We start from the raw sequence: 21,574 nt of genomic DNA, 5'->3' as shown, positions 1-21,574 counted from the left end.
GGGAAGGCCATGGCTGGCACTGTGGTACAGGGAGCCAGGGTGTGGACAGGCCCCTCCCCCTGGCAAGAAGCAGACATATCACCCAAAGCTGAGCTCTTCCCATTCTGGCTTATTCACTCCCACCCCGATGACATCAAGTAGTCCCTTCCTATCCCGGAATACAGCTTGGGGAGACGGAGGAATATTCTGTCTGGACCAGCTAATCTTCTCTCTTCTCCGCCTCAGCTAATCAAGTGCCCAGTGGTCCATCAACTGGAACATGGAAGTTCCCAGGGAGGCAGTACCAAGCCAGAAACCAGGCCTCTGCAGAGAGCTGGTGCCAGAAGCATGAGCAAGGCAAAGCCTGCCCCTTCCATACCCCCATGAAACTCTTTCTGCTCTGCCTTCTCGTCGGCGTCTAAGACAAAGTGATCTTCAATCAGGACTGAGGCGTACGCCCCTGGCTTAAATAGGTACAGACAGACAACCAAGGCACCAACTAATTCAGCCCAGGGTCAAGGAGGCTGCAGGGGTCAAAGGCAGGCAGGACAGGAAGAGAAGAACAGAGTCCAACCCTTGCAGGCTTCGTGAGGATGGGAAGCCAGGACTGGAGTCTGGCCATGCTAGATTCAGGCTGAAGGCTTGGGAGAGCCGAGTTTAAATTTCCCAGCTCCATCCCCTAGTACCAAAATCTGGGTCCTCAGAGGGATCCCACACTTCCCCAGCCAGAAAGTATACCATACCCCAAGACACACGCTGAGGAACCCAGGGAGTGCCTGAGCCTCTACCTCATAAACTTTCAAGAGTTCAAGTGCAAGGAACACTAGACGTTAAGCAGGTGCTTGGGCCCTGCCCTAGGCAGGGAGACAGTCATACTGCACATGTGGCCCCCGAATGGCACTTAGGGATTTGGCACAAAAAGGACTCCTCTTCCCAGACCGCTCTTCATTTTGCTTCCAAACCCCCATCCCACTCCTGCGCAACCTGGGCATTTCCCTCCATCCCTCGAAACAGGAAACCCTGCCTTAACAACAGAAGGCAGAGGTCCCCGGGAGAGAGGCAGCCCCACGCAGGGAGCTGAGGAGCTGGAGCACACGGACACACAGAGACCTAGAAAACACACACACACACAAAAGCAACATGCACACACAGCTACACAAATGCACAGGCCCTCCCTGGTGCCAGACTCAGGAGGCCAGGTTTGAGGTCAGGGTCACCAATTTCTTGGAACCCTGACTCTTTTCTATTTGGCAATATAAGGGGTAGAGGCGCTCCATGCCCCCTTGCCAGCAGACAGCAAAGTGAGCATTCGGGCCGAGGGAGCTGACCCTGGCCACACTGGGGCCAGGGCAGTGTGGCGCTATCCTTCTACCCTGGCCGCCCGTACTCTCCGGCACCTGCAGGTGAACGTCCAGTTCCTGCTCTTCCGATGTCCCCACACACGGGTTTACACTCTGGCTGGCTGGTCATTTTCACAGTACCAATGGGGCCAGATACCCCTTTCCCTGGAGCGTGCAGGAACTGAGGCTAAGTCTGCGTTATCAGAGGTCCCTTTGTTCCCCTTTGGGGACAGATCACGGGACTAGGATTTGGCAAATGGAAACATTCCCCTGAAATGTGGTCAGAGCTAGATTCCCCACAGTACCTCCTTCCTCTGCCTTGTGCCTAGGAAGGAGACTTGGCTGGGGCTGGGAGTGCCCAGGACCCGTGCTGAGGGCACAGCCGAGCAAAGGCAAGCATGGAACAGGCATTCCTCATGCCCGCCCCGGTCTTCGTACAAAATAGTCCCAGGAAAAACAGGGGAAGGGATGACCCAGCCCTGAGCCTGTCGCCCAGACAGGGAAACAGCAGGTAGAGTGAATTGCCATTGGACTCTCACGCAGGAGGGCTACCTGGCCTCTGCCGCCACCCTCTCCGCCGTTTCCGCAAACGAGGACAGCGAACGGCCCCTACTCCAGTTCAGAAAGTCACTTGGATAATCCTCTTGGTGTCCCCTCCTTCGCCATTTTGAAGGCAGACGAACGCGGTCCGAGCACAGCCCGCGGCGGTGGTCCCTTTTGCCGTCAGCAAGATCTGGAGGCCCAGTGGCCCCTGCGGCAGCTCCACCCAGCGAGCAGAAAGTCCATCCATTCAATGCCCACCTTGGTCCCTTCAGCTGAATCTCAGCTGCGCTCTGCTAACTGCTGGGACCTCCATTGAGGAAGTAGGTGGTCATCTCCCCCTTACCCTTCACCTTGACCACCCCTCGACACTCCAGTTGGTAGCCCTTGGCAGCTAGAACCTGGTATAGGTCCGTGGTCACCTGGGGAAGCGGGAGGGGAGCCTGCTTAGCCCAAATTCCTCGATGCACTGACAAGAAACCCAGTAGGGAGTTCTCCATCAGGCCAGCTCCCCTCCCGCAACCCCTACCCCCACAGCCAGAGAAGAAAGTCACCCTGCCCCTGGCCTGCAGGGAGACTGGTGAAAGCCCTCTCGACCCTCACCCCTCCCAACCTGCCTCACATCCCCTCACCTGTATTCGGTCAGGAACCCCAGTGCTGTCCATACGACTGGAGACATTCACTGTATTTCCCCAGATGTCGTACTGTGGCTTCCGGGCCCCAATGACACCTGCCACAACTGGACCCATGTTCAACCCTGAAGTAGAGATAACAGCAAAAGTCGAGAGCAAGAGACTGAGGCTAGGATGCTCCAGGATCACCCCAGCAATTCATCTTCCCCTGCATCTGGAGAAGGACCCAAAGGGGGAGGAGAAAAACGTGGAAAGGGGACGACTGTTCTGGTGATTTAAAAGAACAAAAGTCTGGGTGTGACAGCTGAGGTAGCTTCCCTGAGTCCAGACAACTATTGCTGTACACGCTGGATGCATCTCTGCGTTCACCCCTCATATTGCTGCTACCCTCTTACGGACAAGATGTTGGGGTAACTAACTTCCCGAGCCTGTAAATAGAGCTGTGGGAAGTCAAGCCAGACTCCAGACCTGGGCTGTTAATCACTGCCTTCCACCAGTGCATTCGAGAAGTGTCTCTCGAATCAGACTGGGCACACACACAGATGCCAGGCAGCGGCCTTAGGACAAAGCTGCCTACTAGTCCTCCAAGCTTGGCCGAGCTCAGCTCTGAGGGTCATTCTCATCTTAAAGGGGGGAGGAGGGTGCTTAATGTGAGAATTAAAACGCACTCAACATATCTAGGACAAGACCCCAGCCCATGGAAGACTCAAAGTAAATGGTCTTTGTCCTTAGTACCAGACTTGCCATGAGGGTGGGAGGCGGGAACTCTAAGGAATCCTGATGGAGAACAGGGGACCGTACCCAACCCATGCCTTCCGCTTTTACCCACAAACCGTCCCAGAAAGCCAGACAGGCCCTCACCGATCTTCATCTGGAAATTGTTGAAGGAGTGTTCATTGATGTGCTTCATCTGCTCCATGAGCCGCATGGCGTAGTCTGCCAGGGCGGTGATGTGGGAGCGGCCCACCTGGTCATAGGTGCTGGCGTTCAGCCCAGAGGCGGCCATGTAGGTGCTGCCGATGGTCTTGATCTTCTCCAGCTGCTGGAACCTCTCCTCACTGATGATCTGGACGAGGGCGGGGTTGGGGGAGGGGGAGGGTGTGTGTGTGTGGGGGGGGGTGTCTGTCAAGCCAGACCCAGGTCTCTTCAAAGCTCACGCCTTGTCATTCCTTAGCTCTCTTCTCCTCCGCCCTCAGTAGCCCCCACTGTCTGGGTGAGCCCCCTTCCAGTTGCTACCCTCAGTGTCAGCCTGAGAAGCCGAGAAAACAGGCACTTGGGGACCCTGGGCAAGGGACTGGGTACCCAGCTTCAGAAGGTTAATGATGGTCCCCTGCAGCAGAAACACTCTGACGTGTTTTGGGGAGCTGTGTCCCAGAGTGAGGGAGGGACTTTCCTCATAATAACAGACAGTCCATCCCTGACCTGGGTGTTCAGGACAGGTCCTCCCATTTTGCTCCCATTTTCACTATTCAAGAGACCATCTCGCTTGCTCGGTCTCACAGGGATTTTCCCACAGGCCACCATCCCCCTCTTCCATCACATCACCCGATGCCTATCCTGTCCTCCTCCTCCTCCTGGACCCTCATGTCCTCTTCTGATTCTCAACAAGGATGACCCCGCCCCACTGAGGCTGACCACCTTGCCGCCTCTGACGGGGCCAGGGACAGGACTCACCCCATCTAATCCACGGCTTTTCCACCCCGAGTCTGTCCCATTCCCCTGGTCCCCGAATCGCCCCCACTCGGCCAGCGCTAGTCAAGGAGCAAGCACCTCATCAAAGTCGGCGATGATCTCATTGAGCAGCCGCAGGCACTCGACGCCCTCGTTGTTGGCCTCCAGCTCCACGTAGAATTCGGAGAAGTTGGCAATGGAGGCGAACATGACGGCCACACACTCGCAGGACTGGTAGTAGAGTTCATCGTTCCGCCGCTCGCGGGCCAGGAAATGGGCAGCCACGTCCTTGGGCAGAATGTTGTGCAGCAGGCGCCGGTTGTAGGCCTGAAGCTCCTCCATCTCCTCCTTCTCCCCTGTGGCCTGTGGGCACCACATCCGTCACCCACTGCCCAACATCCACAAGGGGCGGGCGCAGTGGCCAGGGCCTGAAGATGGGCATCAGAGGGAGCCACGTGGAGGAAGAAAGACCCGGGCACAGAAGGCCTAAACGACGGGCAAAGGGGTGAAGGGGGCAGGGGCAGGATGGGAGAGGGGACAGGAGGTGTGGACACAGAGAAGGCATGGAACCAGGGTGGGCTCGGGCGGCCTCAGCCCTGGCCAGTTAGCAAGAGGTGCATTCCTGGCTTGGCCTAGGCTCTGCCCCCAGAAGCCTCTCCCTCCCACGGAGGTCCATCCCAATCACCTGGAGTTTCCAGAGGAAGTCCAGGCGGGCGGTTGATTCCACCTGCTGTGCATGCAGATACAGGGCCAGGGCAAAAACCAGCAGAATCACGGGGGTCATATATTTGAGTGCCACCCTCCCTACAGCTGGGCTGAAAATAACCAAGAGGCCTGCTTGGTGTCTGTAGGAGACACCGACCAGCCCCCTCCATTGCTGTCTCGGAGCCCCCACTTACCAGTGCAGCCCATCAAAGGTCTCATTGGAGGAAGCCCTGGCAGGAAGATACAAAAGTCACTGGCTGCTGGCTGCCAAAGGGATACTGGAGGGCCACAGAGACTCCCTCGATGAGCCCAGTCACTAATGCAGCCTGTGGGCAGAGCCTCTGCTCATATAAATTAGCCCAACGAGGGCAAAGGTTAAGCCTTTCCAGAGTAGGTGTTCCTCAGCTAGCCGTTAAACAAGCCAGGACAAGTTACTTCAAACCCTCGTCAGTGAAAGAGGGGTCAGACCTAAAGTGCCACATCTGAAAGGTTTGGCATGTGCCAAGGATGTCACGAGAAGCGTTCGTCACTGTAATAGTCCCACTGGCCTGAGATACAGGTCGTGCTAACATTTACCGAGGAGAAGTTAACTCACTAAGGTTACAAAGCTAACGAGAAGCAGGCTGAGGACTGAAGCCCAGCAGACTCTTACCGTCCCTACCACACACTATGGCCACCTATCACAAGGGGCCAGAAGGGTTGGCTTTTAGCTGTGAACTACACATGGTAAGACAGTGGGCAGAGTCAGGTGGTCGTCGGGGACACACCTTGAATCCCAGCACTCGGGAGGCAGTGTCAGGTGGATCTCTGTGAGTTTGAGGCCAGCCTGGGGTCTACAGAGTGAGTTCCAGGACAGCCAAAGCCATACAGAAAAACCCTGTCTCGAAAAACAAAAACTAAACCACAGTGGGTAGGAAAGCACCACGCAAATGTGGGGATTTTTTCTTTTTTTTTTTTTTGGTCTAGCCTGAAGACCCAGGAATTTGTCACAACTGGAATTTTGGGGGGTAAATACCTAAGGTCACGTGCCAGGGGGAACTCTACCCCCTCCCTTCCCTTTCTCCCACAAGTGAGTTGTACATCCCAAGAGCCTCCGTTCCAGAGACTCTCAGCCCAGAAGGGTCAGGGAGACAGACACAGAAGGGGCCGAGAGTGAACTCACAAGCCATGGACGCCAAGCAGCAGGTCATAGTTATCAAATATGGTGGCCGGGGGTCCCAGCAAGAGCAGCACCAAGTAGACGAAGCCCAAGACAAAGGTCATAGCCAGCTTGCCGATGCTGCTGATGTGCAGGAAGACAGAGCTGGCCAAGAGACTCAGCAGCATGGTCCCGACGAAGTACTGGGGGAGGGGATGACAGCAGAGGCTGTGTTGGGTGACGGCGGCGCCCAGAGCAGGAAGAACCCTGCATCCCCCTGCCTCACTAACCTCCCCCACCACCTTCCAGCCCCAACTCCTTTTACAGCTCATGCCCAGCTACACCGGGGGGGGGGGTGGGGGTGGGGGGGGCCTGGTTACTCCTAGAGTTGGGAGAACGCTTTGAGTTCCTGGCTCTGGGGTGCCCATCACCAAGCCTGGCACAGAGGGGCCGAAAACTGTGTCAAAGCAACCCCCTCTGCCTGAACACTGCTCGGACACCTCAGGGAAGCTGCAGGTGGGTGCGGTGCCCTCACACAGGGGAGCATCCAGTCCTAGAGAGTAATTGAGCTGTTGTAGGTGGCAGGCGGTGACATCCGCTGGGGTTAAATTCAGCATCCGGGCCGCGCAGGTCCTTATCGGGGTGTGATTGCAGGTGAACTGAAAAAGTTGGGGGTGCGTCAGGATAGCCAAGGAGAGAAAGGGTTACAAAGGCTACACCTGGGTGCCTTATACTTCACGGACTAGAATTCTCAGGGGTGAGGAAAGAAAGGGAGAAACAAAGAGTGAGAACGAGAATTGCCCCCCCTCCGCCCCCGCCCCGGGGCAGCAGGCTCCCCAAAGGCTGGAAACACTCTCACAAAGTTCTCACAAAGTGGCTGGCATAGGGTGGAGATGGGAGAATTACCATGTTGGCGACGGCGGAGATGAACACGAGCAGAACTGAAAAGATGCCAACTGCCGTGCTGTGCGCCCGTGAGCGGACGATACTGCGGGACAGGCGCTGCAGGGCCTTGGGGAAGAGCTTCGATAGCAAGAGACCACGAGTTAGAAGCGACCTTTGCTAAGAGGGAAGACCAGCCAAGAAGAGGGTCTAACAAGAGACATGGCCTCCTCCTCCTCCTCCCTTTTCCACGGGAACCCCCGCTTCCCCCAACGGTCTCGGGGAAGTCCCCCCTACTTACAGAAGCACAGGAGCACACGGCACAGATCAGCACAGTGACCAGCAACAGCAAGAAGATGCTGGCGTAGATCCCAAGCATTAGGGTGGAGCTGGAGCAGGACAAGGACCGGGGGAAATCAGCAAAGTCTGGGCATCCTTGTTCCCTCCCCCAGAACAGATCTCAGAGACCAGCGGCTTGCACCGGGGGTTAGGAAAGTTGGGGATGTAGTGAGAGGGATGGGGACTCACTGTGGGAATATGAGGAGCTGGATGAAACAGATGAAGCAAAACACCAGAAGGGCGCAGGCGACGTAGGCTCCGAAGCGAGGGTCCACCTTCCGCGAATACTGAGGGGAGAGAGGAGAGTGAGCTGGGTGCTGGGTCCTGCCTGGGCAGGGATGGCATGGACAGCAAGAGCATGGCACTCCCACGGCCGGGCACTCCCAGGGCCTTGTGGGGAAGAGCGGGCCAGATTTATATGAGCTGACACCCATGCAGTGGTCTCTTCCCATCCCCAACACGTCCTCCTGCTCCTTCAACTTGTGTTTAGCCTCCCAGCTAGGCCCTCCCTCCCTCCAGCCCTGTCCTTCGGCCCCTGTATCCCCCAAACCTTCTTCTCAAGGTCCTGTCTCTGGAAGGTGAGCAGGAACCGGCGCACGTGGTCCTTACGCAGTTGGTCGATGCTCCGGGCATCAATGGCACGGCCCAGGAACTCATCCACCTCATCTTCAGGGTTCAGAGCATCTTGGGCACCACGGCTGATAATAGGACACAGGTTTCACCGGGTGCGTGAATAATGCATGCCGTGTGATAAACAATGAGAAGGGCAAGGCTCTGGCCGCAGCCAAAGAAGGCTCCGTGAGCTATGTGTGTGGTACCTGCTCCTCCTACACACCGTAAGAAATGGGAGGTCTCCGCTCCCACAGCCCATCCCAGGCCACACACGCCGCCTCCCTCCCTCCCTGGCCCGCCCCATCCCATAGACCAACTTACTTGTCTTTACTAGAATCATCAATGCCCTGGAAGAAGAAACAGAATGGGTGAGGGAGGAGAGAGGCGAACCGCAATCACTCCCCCCCCCCAGTACCTTTCCTATTCTAATACTAGGTCGGGAGTATCTCCACACACACTTCGGGAGACTTGTGGCCCTTTGGGTGAAACTATTCCCCCGCTTCCAATTTTAGAACACATACTTAGAGATGACAGCTATAGGAAGAAGGGGGACAGAACATTCCCTCACTTTGAGGGAAAGCACAAAGTGACACACACACACACACACACAGTGCGGAGAGCGAGCCCCTCACCATCTGGCGGAACGCCTTGGAGTCCTTGGCCCGGGAGAAGGCACGGTCAGGCGCCCAGCGTGGCATCAGCCCTTCCATGGAGTTGGCGCGCGTCCGCTGCAGCTTGGCCAGCATGGCCTTCTCCTCTTTCTGTGTGACCAGCGTGAACGCAGGATCAGAAGTGGAACCCCAAGAAGGCCTTTGCCAGCGCCTCCCTGTGCGCTTCTTTCCCTCCAGCCCCTCCCAGCATTCCTGCCCTGGCCCCTGACCCGTTTCTGGCTGGCGCCCAGGATGAGGAAGGTCTCGATGCACTGTTCCTTGAGGTATGCGTTGCGTTCACCACCGCGGCCTGGCTCCACCTCATAGTCCCCATTCAGGTACTGCAGCGTGGCCCGAGTGATGTGGATGCGACTGTATGGGGCCAGGAGGTAAGACCCTGGCTCTCCCACCCACCCACCCACCCCTGCCACCAACTGGACCCTTCCACTCACCCGGCCCGGCCTCCAGCCTCCATGTGGTTGGCCAGGGTCACGTCATTGGACCACACATCAAACTGCCATTTCCGCAGGCCAAGGACGCCGCAGTGCACACGTCCACTGTGGATGCCCACACGCATGTTCACGTTTACACCAGTCACTTCACGCACCAGCCTGGGGAGAGGCAACTCCAGATCAGTTCCAAGCTGTCTTCTCGTCCTCCAGTCAAGAACCCACGCTGAGGCCAGCAAGATGGCTCAGTGGTAAAGGCACCTTCTACCAAGCCTGACGACCCGAGTTTGGTCCCCGGGACCCACCACAGTTGGAGAAAATTAACTCCAAGTTATCCTCTGACCAGCATACATGCACCATGGCAGGTGCTTCCACACCTACATACATACACAGAGTAAATAAACAAATGTGATTTTAAAAATTAAAAAAAAAAAAATAATCCAAGCAGCCCAGGCAAAGACAGAAGCAGAAGAAGGGGGACAGAAGTACAGTTCTGACTAGACATGGGCAGGAGGAGACCTGGGACTCAAGGACAAAGGCTTAAGAACTATGTCCAACAGGGGCTACCACTACCCTGTAGGACTGAGCTGTTGCCAGCTCCGGCTGCTCGGCAGCTCCCTGAGCCCTCCAGCAAGCAGGCTGGGGTCAGAAGGAGCACAGGGGTCTTCACACAGAGCAGAGGAAGATCCACTCTCCTCCCCATCTCAGAGATAAAGAAAGAGCTACAAAGACGAGGGAAAATTCCGAAAGACACATCAGAGTAGGAGCAGCCCGGGAAGCCACAGATGCAGAAGGCCTGGGAAGGGGCACTACTTACGAAATGGCCTCGATCATGTCCACTCCCATCTCCACACAGCAGTGGGCATGGTCTGCCCGGGCTTCGGGCAGCCCTGACACACAGTAGTAACAGTCTCCTAAGATCTTGATCCTCAGACAGTGATTCTCCTAAAGAGGAAGAGGTGGAGAGATCACCTTCACTCTCCTGATCACCCAGCACACCTGGCCCACCACCTTCAGCGCAACCTCTGCACCCCCCCACATCCATTCCCCCAAATGCCTCCAGCGATGCTGTGAGGTCATCGCGGTTGGCACAGGCCCCAGGCCCCAGCACCCTCACCGCAGCCAGCTTGTCAAACCGGGCAAAGAGCTCGTTCAAGGTCATGACCAGTTCCTGCGCAGTGCACTGGGAGGCCAGGCTGGTGAAGCCCTCAATGTCCGCAAACAGGATGCTGTGGATAACAGCAGAAGAGAGATGGGCCTCATAGCCCTCGAGGACTCTGTGACACCCGGCAACCCTCTTGGCACCGTCCCCTCTCCCCATTCTACCTGACATTATCGTGCTTCTGGATGTAGATCTTATGGAACATCATGTCTTCTTTTTTTGTGTTGATGTCTTCTTTCATCTCCATGGCAACATGCTGGGGCAACACCGATAGCAGCAGCCGTTCCTAGACCAGTGGTTTCAACCACTACTACCTCTTTGCTTCCCATTTTGATCCTTCTTGTTCCTTCCACATTCCCAGAGCCCTACCATATCTCTGTGACCTGAGCATCCCTTCCGGACCTTGGCCCGACGGACGCTGCCTAACACTGCCCTCAGAAGTCATCCATCCTAGCTCTCCAATCTTCACTCAGTGCAGCCTCCCTTCCCCCCTGCCCCCGCCCCATGCACTCCTGTATACTCCCTCCCACCCTTGAACAGGACAGGACTCCCAGGGGCTTGTGTGATGATGCACAGTCCTTGGGGACCATTCACACTGCGCTCCATAGCCACAGACAAGGCGGCTGCGGGTCTGATCGACAAGGTACTGGGGGTGAAGAGAAAGGAATGCCCCAGCTGAGGGAAGTGGCCCCCACCTGCTGGCGATTCTCATGCTGCAGGTGCAGCCGAGCCTGGATGTAGCCTCGGGTCTCCTGAAAGGCTTGGCGCTGAGACACTTCAGCAGGGTAGTGTGTGCAGATGCCGATGGCGTTGGTGCAGAGAAAGAGCACCACGTTAGCACCGAGCTGTAGGAGGGTGGCACAGGCAGGCGAATGACCATCTCCCCAGCACCCATGCATCCGCACCCCCACGCACACTAGCTCCTGGGCTCTCTCAGGACATACTGTGAGCAGGAAACAAAGCCCCGCACTCTGTCCCCAAGCTGGGCCATCCCTGTGACACACTGTTCCCCACTACAGATCTCCAGATCCCAGCCTGCCTAGATCACTCTTTGACCAGAAAGATGAGCTGTTCACAGCTTCAGAAGCAGGAACACCAACCACAGCCACATAGGTTACCTACGGTCCTAGCCCAGGCACCCTGTAATCTCCTGCCCCACAAACAATGCTAACAACAGGCAAGTGTTCCTTCTGCATGCGGCTCTCCTCACAGCGCAGCACCAAGGAGGTCCGAGCTTCCCATCCACTTCTGGGTAAACCAGGTGAACCAGGACAAGCCACTTCCTCTGTCTAGGCCTCCATTTACTCAACTATAGCCCAAACAAGAGGAATAATATCTCTAAAGCCTCCCCCATGCCAGATTGAATAATAAGAATGACCACTATTAGGTTTTGTTGTTACTGTTGAATTTTTGAGATAGGGTCTCACGATGTGATATTACAGGCTGGCCTCAAACTCACGGCGATCCTCCTGCCTCAGATTCCCAAGCGATGGGATCGCAGATGTAAGCCGCTATTACTGTTGTTATTATAGCTGCCAGTTTGCTGGCCACCTGCAATGTCTAGGATCCTAAGGATGAGTTCCATACATTAACTGATGGATTTCTCACACGTCTGTGAATAAGGTAACAGCATCCTACTTCACAGTTGAGCGAGTCAAACACGGAGGAGCCCGGTTACTTGCCCAAGAGCCCGCAGTTGGTTATGGCCGGCATGAGACTGGAATCCTGGACAATCAGACTCCAGAGCCTCTGTCCTAACCCCACTGTCTGGTATAGCCCACTCCTGAAGGCCAGTCTCAGAGCAGAGGCTAGGCAGCCATCAATCCGACTAGTAGAAAGGATGCATGGCCACCCCTACCACCAAGTATGATTCTCCTCCTCCTCCCTCTCCCCTCTCCCTCCTCCTCCCTCTCCCCGCCTCCATCTCTTACACACACACACACACACACACACACACACACACACACACACACACCCCACCAAGGCCTCAGGCCTAAGCCCTCACCCACAGCACAGCCAGTCCTAAATCAGTCAGCAGAACTGACTGGAGAGCAAGTCCAAGGGACACGCGTCTCAGTGTTGCTGGAGACTCAGGGGTTAACGTGGCACTGGGACTCCACCCAAGCTGCACGGGGCAGGGCTATGGTTAGGGAGAGGAGAGGGAATGCACACCAACTGCCCTGAACCAGAACTGGCCCTGCAGACTTGGACAGGACTTCGATTCCTCTGTGTAAAACTGAGGCCTGGCTAACTCCAGGCTCTTCACTCCAGCACGGACCCGCCGGCACTTGCCTTCAGCTGCCCTCCCTGTCCACGCGGCTCCCAGAGAGCCCATGCAGAACTTCCCCTCTCGGTAGCAGGGGTGAAGAGGGGGCACTCTATCTCCCTTGGGGGCTTCTAAGAATAGCCCCCAGTGGGGGAGTAGGAGGGGGCAATCCAGGCAACTTCCCTTCCTGGCCCCAGGAGCCCAAGAGGAAAATGTGAGTCACAGTGTAGGGAAGGGGAAGAGCGGTGAGGGACTGAAATAACTCTCTACACACATATCCCTATCTACCGTGAGAAAAAATGGATGCCAAGGCCCTGGAGGTGACCCCAGCCTAACCGATGTCTCTGCTCAGCGTGTCTCAACGAGTGGGTCAGGAAGACGAGTTCTCCCTCTGAACACGAGTCGGGCTGGATCTGGGAAGGGGCTGACCAAGGAGGCTACAGGTCCCTGCTCCACGCAGGAACACAGGCCCAGGTGGGCACATGAGACTGTTCTCCGTTCCCAGAAGCTGAATGGGCAGCCACAGCCCCACAGACAGGCGCAAGCAGCACAATTTTCTCTACCATCCCAGGAACGCATCTGCAGAGACCCCCACGGGGTGAAACTGAAGCCAGGCACCCTGGGGAGGTAGGAGGCTGGCAGTTCCGGGGCCTCCCAGGCTCAGCCTCCCCCATCAGGCACTGGGCTGGGCCCTGGGCACCAGGCCAGCTGAGAGCAGAGAGGAGCCACACACCCACCTTCTGGCAAGTCCGGCCCAAGGGGGGAAGGGAGGCCCTACTCCTAAGCTTCTCCCCTAGAACAGGAGTTCTCCCCAAATCCCCGCTTCCCAGGCCGCCTAGAAGAGAACCTAGGACCCAGCACAGGGAGCTCGGTCTGGCCCTTTAAGGGGTCTGACACTGCCCGGGGGGCACTTGCTGCACCACAAACTAGCTACAAAGGTACTTTTTTTTTTTGGTTTTTCAAGACAGGGTTTCTCTGTGTAGCTTTACGCCTTTCCTGGAACTCACTTGGTAGCCCAGGCTGGCCTCGAACTCACAGAGATCCGCCTGCCTCTGCCTCCCGAGTGCTGGGACAAAGGTACTTTTAAAGCATATGTTCTGTTCCAGGCCAAGAAAGGCATCATGCCAGCGCACCCAGCTTCTCACCCCAGGAGCCCCAGACAACTTGCTCTCTGTGTTGTGAGGCCATGGTGGACTACGGGCTGTAGCCTTTGGCAAGGAGCTGGGGCCTTTGCCTGTGGAAGTGTCATTAACCACCTACAGCTGCTTGCCGGGGGCTGACACCAACCAGAGCTTGAGTCTCGGGGGTCAACAAGAGGTCAGAGATGCAAGGCCTGCACACAGCCTGTCTGCAGACGACACTACTTTCCCTGACCTCGGCCAAAGAGGTAAAGACTGGCCTACCGGGGAACACACTACCTACGGACCTGTCCAAGCAAGAGGCCAAGCCCTGAAACCCCAGCCTGATAGATCCAGACATCTCCCAACTCAGCAAGTGCCCTTCCCACACCTCCCCAGGGTACCCCAGGGCACCCCAGGGCACCTACCTGCTTCCAGAGGAAGGGATCGCCACGGTTGAGCTGCCAGGCCAAAATCAGATGCAAGGTGGAAAGGCCCAGGCCGCTGAGCACTGCGGCGCGCATGCGGATGGGAAGGAGCGTGTAGGTGATGTAGACGAAGAACACCGGGCACCAGAGGCCCGCAGAGGGGCTGTGTGGGCTGGCCGCTAGGGTACCCCCGACTTGTACAGCCGCTAGGATGCCCAGAACCACGTAGCTCACCACCCACATGGAGTCCTGGCGGAAGCTGTGCCGGTTACACACCACCATGAGCGCCACGAACAGGGTGGCGGCGCAGGTCAGCAGGGCCACATAGGCAGGCTGAGGCGGGGCGGGTGCGGCGTGGAAGGCCAAGAGCACGGCTGTGAGGAGTACCAGCACTGCCATGAGGAGTGTGAGGCTGCTCTGGTTCATCTGGAAGAAGTACCGCTGGTACAGGCGCTCCAGCTTGGCCGAGCGGAACTGCTTCGACTGGAAAACCTGCACCACACGGTGCCAGCAGGACCGGCCGCTCCTAGGCGATGTGTCTGGTGCCACTTCAGCTGTCCCCAGCGGTGGCGACACCTCAGTGTCATCAAAACCCAAGGCCACCGACCGCAGCCCCAGCTCCATCCCCCTGCCTGGGCCAGCCCTCCTGATGAAGGCCTCATCCTGCCAGGGGCACCGAGGAGTCTGGGCCGCCGCAGGAGTGGGGCTGGGGGGCTCTGCATCCTTAAGGCAGCTCATGTAGCGGGGTGCGCAGAAGCCACTGGCCCGAGTCCCATGGCGTGGGCGCTTCTGCCCGTTGCGTTCGCCCCAAGCCGTCTTCCGTTCATCCACTTTGGGAACCAGGAGGCCACTAAACCATGACATGCTGCTGGGAGGAAGGGCATGGGTATTAATACCACCGTTGTGGCCACAGCCACCATAGCAGCTTATTCCCTGAGCAGTTCCTACAGCTCTGTTCTCTATGCCCCACATCCTGATAAAACTCTCCAGAGGGGGCAGCAGCCTTCCCGCTCAACAGGTAAGGGACTGGGACATAGAGAGATGGAAAAGACACAGCCACCATACAAGTCAAAGAACCAAGATTCTGAGGGTTGGAGAGAAGATGGCTCTGAGGTTAAGAGTACTGTTTGCTCTTCCATTCCAGGGTTCCATTCCCAGCTCATAGCTGTCCATGGCTCAGTTCCAGGAGATCCAACACCCTCACCCAGACATGCATACAGGCAAAATACCAATGCACATAAAAGTAAGTTTTAAAAATTAAAAAGAAAAAGAAAAAGCAAGATTCTAAGCTTGACTAGCCGGCAAGGCCAGTACACTTGATAATTTACCCTAATGTTAATACTGTTTTTTGTTTTTTGTTTTTTTTTTTTTGGTTTGGTTTGGTTTGGTTTTTAGAGACAGGGTTCTCTGTGTAGCCCTGGCTGTCCTGGAACTCACTCTGTAGACCAGGCTGGCCTTGAACTCCCAAAGATCTGCCTGCCCCAGCCTTTGTCTCCTGAGAGCTGAGGTTAAAAGCGTGCACCACCACCACCCAATGGTACTGACTTCACCACCACGAACCAGGCAGGGTACCCACATCAAGGACAATGAGAAAAACACATTTGACAGACCGAGACATGAGGACAAGAACCACGTAGTACCAGTTGACCAGTGCCATTGGTGCCCCAGTGGGGCCTGAACTTCTAAGTTTTTCAGCAGAAGCCAAAGAAAACCTTGGATTTCAGTATGACATCTCCCAATTTTTAAATGTTATTAATTAATATATATTTTACAATGCTACATACAAGCCAAATAAATCCTGTCAATGGAATGAGTTCTACTTTGAACTGCCAATTGATGACCTCTATACAAAAGGCACTCTCTTTTCACATCCTTATCACACACACACACACACACACACACACACACACACACACACGTACATACACAAGCACACACATACACTTCAGCAAGCTAAATTCAATTTCTCCCACAGGTCACAGCTCAAGTGTTATTTCCTCAGGGAAGACCTCCCAGCCCCACCCACCCCTAGACCAAGTTTGGTCTAGTTTCACTTCTGTTCATTTCCTCCACAGGACTTATTGTCGTTTATAATTAAATCATTCCTTGTTTAATATATGCCTCTGTCCCTAGGACTCTAAGCTCTATGAGAGTAGAAACTACACATATTATGGTCAGCACTTTATCTCCAAAGCCATGTACTGGGTCTGGCTAACAGTAGGTGCTCAATAAATATATGACCAAAATAAAGACAAAAAGAAAGGTGGGCTGGGCTGTGCATGGAGTGGAGTTTGGTAGCAGATGCTTGTCTAGAATGCACAAGGCCTCGGCCCCCATGCTTAGTATGACAGATAAAGAGATGGGGAGACAATAAGGAAGCCTGAGGGCATGGGTGCTATGGGGTGGCCAACATCCAGTAACCGCTAATAATGACAATCCTCATCTTCCTCACGGCACCTGTCACATCAGCTGGTCTGTTGTTCCCATGTACCCCGAGTTCAGCCCAGACCAGCACGCTGGTACTCACTGTTCCCATCCGGAACAAGAGCTCCTTCAGGTCACAGCCCAAGTCCCTTATCAGCACGCCTCTTACCACCCTTTGAAAATAGCAACTCCCTTTCCTGGGGCTCCCTATCTCTCTTCCCAGCTTTATAATTTTTCTCCCTCCATGGCCCTTATCAGCAACGGCCATTCTATAATTTTTCTTATTTGTTCAGTTCTCTGTCACTCCTAACGGGAATGCCAACTTGGTGGAGGCAAGGATTTGGGCAAGGTTTTGTCTGTGTGTGTGTGTGTGTGTGTGTGTGTGTGTGTGTGTGTGTGTACTGTGGTGTCTACCACTACTATATGTTTGCTGAGTGGACGGACGGACGGATGTTAGCTAGATTATATTTTCTCTCTGTCACAAACTTTCAAGAGCTTTTCACATGCTTGATTTCATCTGAATTTCCATCTTCACCAAAAGCCTGTGAAGCTGGTCCTAAGACCATGGGCGGAGGGTGGGGGTGGGGGATGCGGGGTGGGGTGGGGTAACCAGGACAGATTTGAGAAAAACAAAAGGTGATGAACAGGACAATTTTCTATGGCCTATCCACGTAGAGACCCTGGACAACCAAATCAGTCTTGGATCCTAAATTCCCGGGAAGGACAAGACAAGCCTTGGACCGGCATGGATGACTCCATAACAACCGCCTTACCGTGTGTCCCGGTGAGCATGAATGCAGTGTCACCCATGGATGACCGGGGTGACATCACCACCATCACCACTGGGGCCACACTCCTCCATGCCTGCAGGGCACCCCGAGGGGCCCCTTGTACTTCTACCTACTGAGCTGGCAGCATTGACATTTGTACTTACTAGGGAACTAGAGAGCTGGCTCACACAGCACCTGCCCCAGGTGGCCCCAGAACCAGACACTGGGGAGAGAAGAACAACACTCTGAGCAGCTGCTGGGGGGCGGGGGGTGGGGGGGGTGGAGGACGGACCTGAAAGCAGAACCTGAGCTGGGGACTTCTCTGCACTCCATCTCTGGGTCTCCCTCGGCCAAGTTCTGCCAGGGTCCTTTCCACAGCCACAGGGTAGCATGCCCTTCAACTTCTTAATGCCAACAGCACCATCTTGAAGGACAAATAAACCAGAAGTACAAGACTTCTGGTCAGGCTGGCATTTGGAAAAGGTCACCAAAGAAACCCTGGCTATTCAAAACACTTCGCTGGAAGCATGATCTTTGGCACAAGACCAGGTTTCACACCGTAAAGGGATTTGCCAACCTGCTGGGACAAGCTAGCCACCTGCCCCCCACACACACTCTCAGTCTCTTCCCCCCCCCAAAGGTGGGAGTGGAATGGTCCTGATGAGAGAATCTCACACTCCCTGCCATGTCGTACACTACAAATATTAGTTCTCCCCACCTTACAAACCTTTGAATGCAAAGCTCTGCCAGTGTCCAAGAGATGGAAAGACAACAGTCATGAGCAAGGAGAACATGCACCCCTCCGGCCAATCAGACGCCTGGCGCTATTAGACCCTATGTCCCCTGCTCTCAGTCTCCAGGGCTGCTGGAGACAGAACACAGAGTGCACAGTACCACTGTGGACCGCCCCACTCCACACACCGTGACATTTTGCTTCCGCCTCCTCCCCTTCTCCAGTCCCCTTCCCCGCTCTTATCTCCCCCGCCCCACCACCACCCGCCCAGGTCTCTGTTCCCAAAGGACCTGTTTCTGGCCATGTTCCCAGCCCCTGGAAGCACATCCTAGCATCTGGCTCATACCACAGAGGAAGGGACAGACACTATCAGAGAAACGGATGGCCCTTGGAGAACATGCTGACTCCCCACGGGGATGGCTTCAGAGCTCTGGAACTGGGCAACTATCCCATCCTGGGGCCCTCCTCAGGCACTGCCCACCCTGGAGAACTTGCGCGCTCTCAGCACTCCTCCAGGCGAGGCTAGTCTAGCAGGAAACCAGAAAGCATTGTTCCAAGCCACAAAATGTCTCTATATGTTCCCCCCCTCCCAAACCTCCCTGTTCCGGGACCCCTCTCCATGAATTCCAAAAGCGCAGACCATGTCCCTCGTCTGCCCTCAGGCTCTTGAGCCTTATGCCTCTCTGACCTCCCCCTCCCCTGAGGCCTGGTCCCTTTGCTCTCTCTCACAGATCTGCTGTTCCATACACAATCAGCTCCCACAGCCAAAGTCATGTCCATTTAGCGCCAAGTCCCATAGTCCCAGGCCCAGTGTCTCCCAGACCTCAAGTCCCTCCCAAATCCTGATCCTTCAGCCTGAGACCAGGGTCTGGAAGCCAAGGCTTGGCCTCAAGAATGGCTCTGCCCACTCTTCTGCCCAGCCCTCTTCCTGGCCACCTCTCAGCCACCTCATCCCCCGGGGTCTATCTGCCTCTGCCCTGGTTGGCAAAATGGTTTAAAAGACTTCAGAAAGTTCACATAGAAGGCTATGCCCAGGGGAAGGCCCAACACTCACCATGCTGGAACCCAGCCCTCTCAATATCCAGGCCTGTCCAGATGTAGGGGAACCTCCCCAGGGCCTGGAGGTTCAGCACAGCCTACCCCAGCCCTGGTTCTCCCTAAGGACCAAGAAAGGCTCCCATGGCCAGCTCCAACCATACAATTCCCCTCAGGCCCTCTGGCTACAGAGGCATTCTGGGGACACAGATCCACGGAAAGACTCTCCCACCACCTAGTCCCACCTCTGGCTTTTCAGTCAGGCCGCTGGGCCTGCTCTGAATAAAGTCTGCCCACACCACACCACACCCCTGCCCACCCCGCAACAGGCCTTGGGGAAGTAGGCACTGATACTACCCTCTCATTCCAAAGGTTCAGGGTGAGGGCAGGGAAGGGGCCTCCCTCTCCTCTCAGCGCTGTCTCAAACACTCCAAACTCACCCCCTCCCATCCCCATGCCAACCTCAGGGGGCATCTCCTCCCCGGGAGCATGCCTTCTTCTCCGCTTCTCTGGGCAAGCCTGCAAACTCTGGCGAGTGCAGGAAGGAAAGCTCAGTGGCGTGGAGCGAGGGTGGGAGCCTCCAGCCTGGCCCGAGGAGCCCCCGGTTCCCATCTCCTCCAGCACTTCTCAGGCACCCCGCAAACTGTCGAGACTCCCCTGTGATCGCTTCGAGAGCCTCGCCGGAGCCCGCTCCCCCGCGCTCACCTGCCGGGGGTCGGCCCCTGGCCCGGCTCGCCGCCCCGCCGCGCCCGCCCGCGGGCTCCGGCCGGCCGGCCGGCCGTCCCGCCGTGCTGCTCCGTGCCCGCGCGTCCCTGCTGTCCCGCCCGCCGCGCGGCAGAGCCTCGGGCCCTCGCCCCCTCCCTTGTTGTCCAGCGCAGCCGCCCTCTACCCCGGATCCAGAAGTCCCCTCCCCGCCGGCTCCCGGACTCCCCGCCTTAAAGGCACAAGCTCCTTTTGTCTGGGCACCCCCCTCCCCCTCCCAGAGGCGGGGGCACAGCTGCCCACTCCCCTCCCCGGGACCCGAGTCGGGTGAGCGAGGCCAGAGTCCCGCGCGCCCCCTCCCCTGTCCGCCGCGTCCTCCCCGGGTCTCCGCCGAACAAGCGGCCACTGTTCTGGGCTCCCGACCCCGCGGGAGGGTCGGTGCGCCCGCCCGCCCCGCGCTCCCGCCTCCACCCAGGGCGGCATCCTGCAGGGTGCCCTCCGCCCTCACCCGGGGGTCCGCGGAGGCCGGCGAAGCCACCCACTGGCTGTGAAGGTGCCCGCCCCGCCCCAAAGGGTCGGCTTCTTTCCGGTCGGGGTGCCCTGCGCCCCCTCCTCACCCCACCTTCCTCCCATCCCCAGCCCCCACCGCGCCCGCCCGCTCGCCCTCCCTTTCCACCGCGGCCCCGCTCCCTCCGGCGGGAGCTGAGTTTAATAATTAATTAAGATTTCATTCCACAAGGCGCCAGGTGTGTGCGCCTGGCACCCGCTCGCCCGCACCCCACTTCTTTCCGCTTCCCCAACCCTCTGGGACGCCGGGCCCGACGCAAACCTGCTGCACCCAGAACCGGATCGGGCCGCGGGCAGGGGCATTCTCGGTGCCGCCCTCTGGCCCCACGCTCTCTAGGGCAGCCCTTCACCCCCCACCCCCACCCCCCGCACCTGCCAACTGGCAGAGTCCCTCCCCCTCGGCACCTTTTACCCAAAGGGTTGTGCTTCTTTGATGTGGGGGGCTGGGGTGCACTGCCAGGTTCATGAACTGAAAAATTGTTCCGGGATGTTTATTTATTTCCCTTGCAAGCAGCTGCCCAAGTTACCTGGGAGATGGGAAAATCATGTGAAAGCTACTTTAACCCTTTGAGGGGTAGAGTGGTGGAACCAGGAAGGAGAGATTCCCGGGATGTAGGTGAAGTGGCTTAAGCTTGCCTTTGAGTCCCTCCCCAATCTCTCAGCCAGACCTGTAGCTGTCCTAAACTCAGGCGAGCTCCCCCTACATTCTTGGTCCTTCAAGGCCTAACTGTCGACCCTTCCAGAGCCCATCTGGGGTTCCTAAGCCCAAAATGTTTGCGGTAAGGAAGAGGTCCTTGCACTCATAGGGTTTAGTGATACATACACACACACACACACACACACACACACACACACACACACACACACACACACACACCTTTAATCCCGGCTCTAGGGAGGCGGAGTCAGACGGATCACTGTGAGTTCAAGGCTAGCCTGGTCTACATAGAGAGTTCCAGGACAGCCAGGGCTGCATAAAGAAACTCTGTCTCAAAAACAAACAAACAAAAAACTACCGTGGATAAAACATCCCTTACTGTCTTGGAGCCTCACCCATAAAATGGGTGTAATCCTCCTGCTCTTTTTCTCTCTTTCTCACAGGAGTCTCGGGTTTAGATAGGAAAGCGCTGGTTGTAATGTTTGAAAAAGACGATAAGTTGAGGGGCTGGAGATGGGTCAGTTAAGAAGTCCTTGCTCCTCTTCCAGAGCATCTGAGTTTGGTTCCTAGCATTTACTCCAGCTCCAAGGGACCCAGCACCCTCTTCCGGCCTCGGAGGCACTGGAACACTCATACACACAAATTAAAATAGATATTTCTTTCTAATGAGAAAATGGTTGCCTATTCTGCCATACGTGTTCTCAATTGGAAGGACTGGCCAGTGACTTAACTTTTGAGGTCTCTGACTGACATCTCTCTTCAAGTGGCCAGGGG

At 56.3% G+C, this 21,574-nt stretch overlaps 1 protein-coding gene across 8 annotated transcripts; it reads right to left on the bottom strand.

Annotated features, from left to right (window-relative positions):
• Positions 1-307: 307 nt before the first annotated feature.
• On the bottom strand, positions 308-20,467 carry Adcy6 (adenylate cyclase 6). Of its 8 annotated transcripts, none has more exons than XM_028891865.2 (22): positions 20,405-20,467; positions 13,912-14,776; positions 10,795-10,944; positions 10,264-10,385; positions 10,055-10,166; positions 9,755-9,882; positions 8,941-9,099; positions 8,719-8,860; positions 8,471-8,599; positions 8,160-8,185; positions 7,777-7,924; positions 7,416-7,513; positions 7,189-7,276; positions 6,912-7,028; positions 6,506-6,664; positions 6,030-6,208; positions 5,062-5,097; positions 4,848-4,977; positions 4,262-4,525; positions 3,353-3,557; positions 2,492-2,616; positions 308-2,281 (listed from the first exon to the last, which is right to left on the bottom strand). In XM_028891865.2, exons 1-22 carry the CDS (start codon positions 20,443-20,445, stop codon positions 2,156-2,158), a joined length of 3,549 nt encoding a protein of 1,182 aa, XP_028747698.1. In that variant the 5' UTR covers positions 20,446-20,467; the 3' UTR covers positions 308-2,155. The 8 variants fall into 8 exon arrangements, with proteins under 8 accessions (XP_028747698.1, XP_028747701.1, XP_028747702.1 ...); XM_028891868.2 differs by lacking the exon at positions 20,405-20,467 and adding an exon at positions 19,579-19,622; XM_028891869.2 differs by lacking the exon at positions 20,405-20,467 and adding an exon at positions 19,579-19,597 and having other exon boundaries at positions 13,912-14,779.
• Positions 20,468-21,574: the final 1,107 nt, after the last annotated feature.

This window comes from Peromyscus leucopus, chromosome 20 (assembly GCF_004664715.2).
Source record: "Peromyscus leucopus breed LL Stock chromosome 20, UCI_PerLeu_2.1, whole genome shotgun sequence".
Classification (NCBI taxonomy): domain Eukaryota; kingdom Metazoa; phylum Chordata; class Mammalia; order Rodentia; family Cricetidae; genus Peromyscus; species Peromyscus leucopus.
This window is presented reverse-complemented; position numbering and strand designations above follow the sequence as displayed.

Coding starts and splice junctions, on each gene's coding strand:
- Adcy6 (XM_028891865.2), bottom strand. CDS start 20,445: ATGCCCCTGCCCGCGGCCCGATCCGGTTCTGGGTGCAGCAG. Junction 14,777..20,404: donor TCCGGTTCTGGGTGCAGCAG/GTTTGCGTCGGG, acceptor TCCTCCCAGCAG/CATGTCATGGTTTAGTGGCC. Junction 9,100..9,754: donor GACATGATCGAGGCCATTTC/GTAAGTAGTGCC, acceptor GCCTCTCCCCAG/GCTGGTGCGTGAAGTGACTG.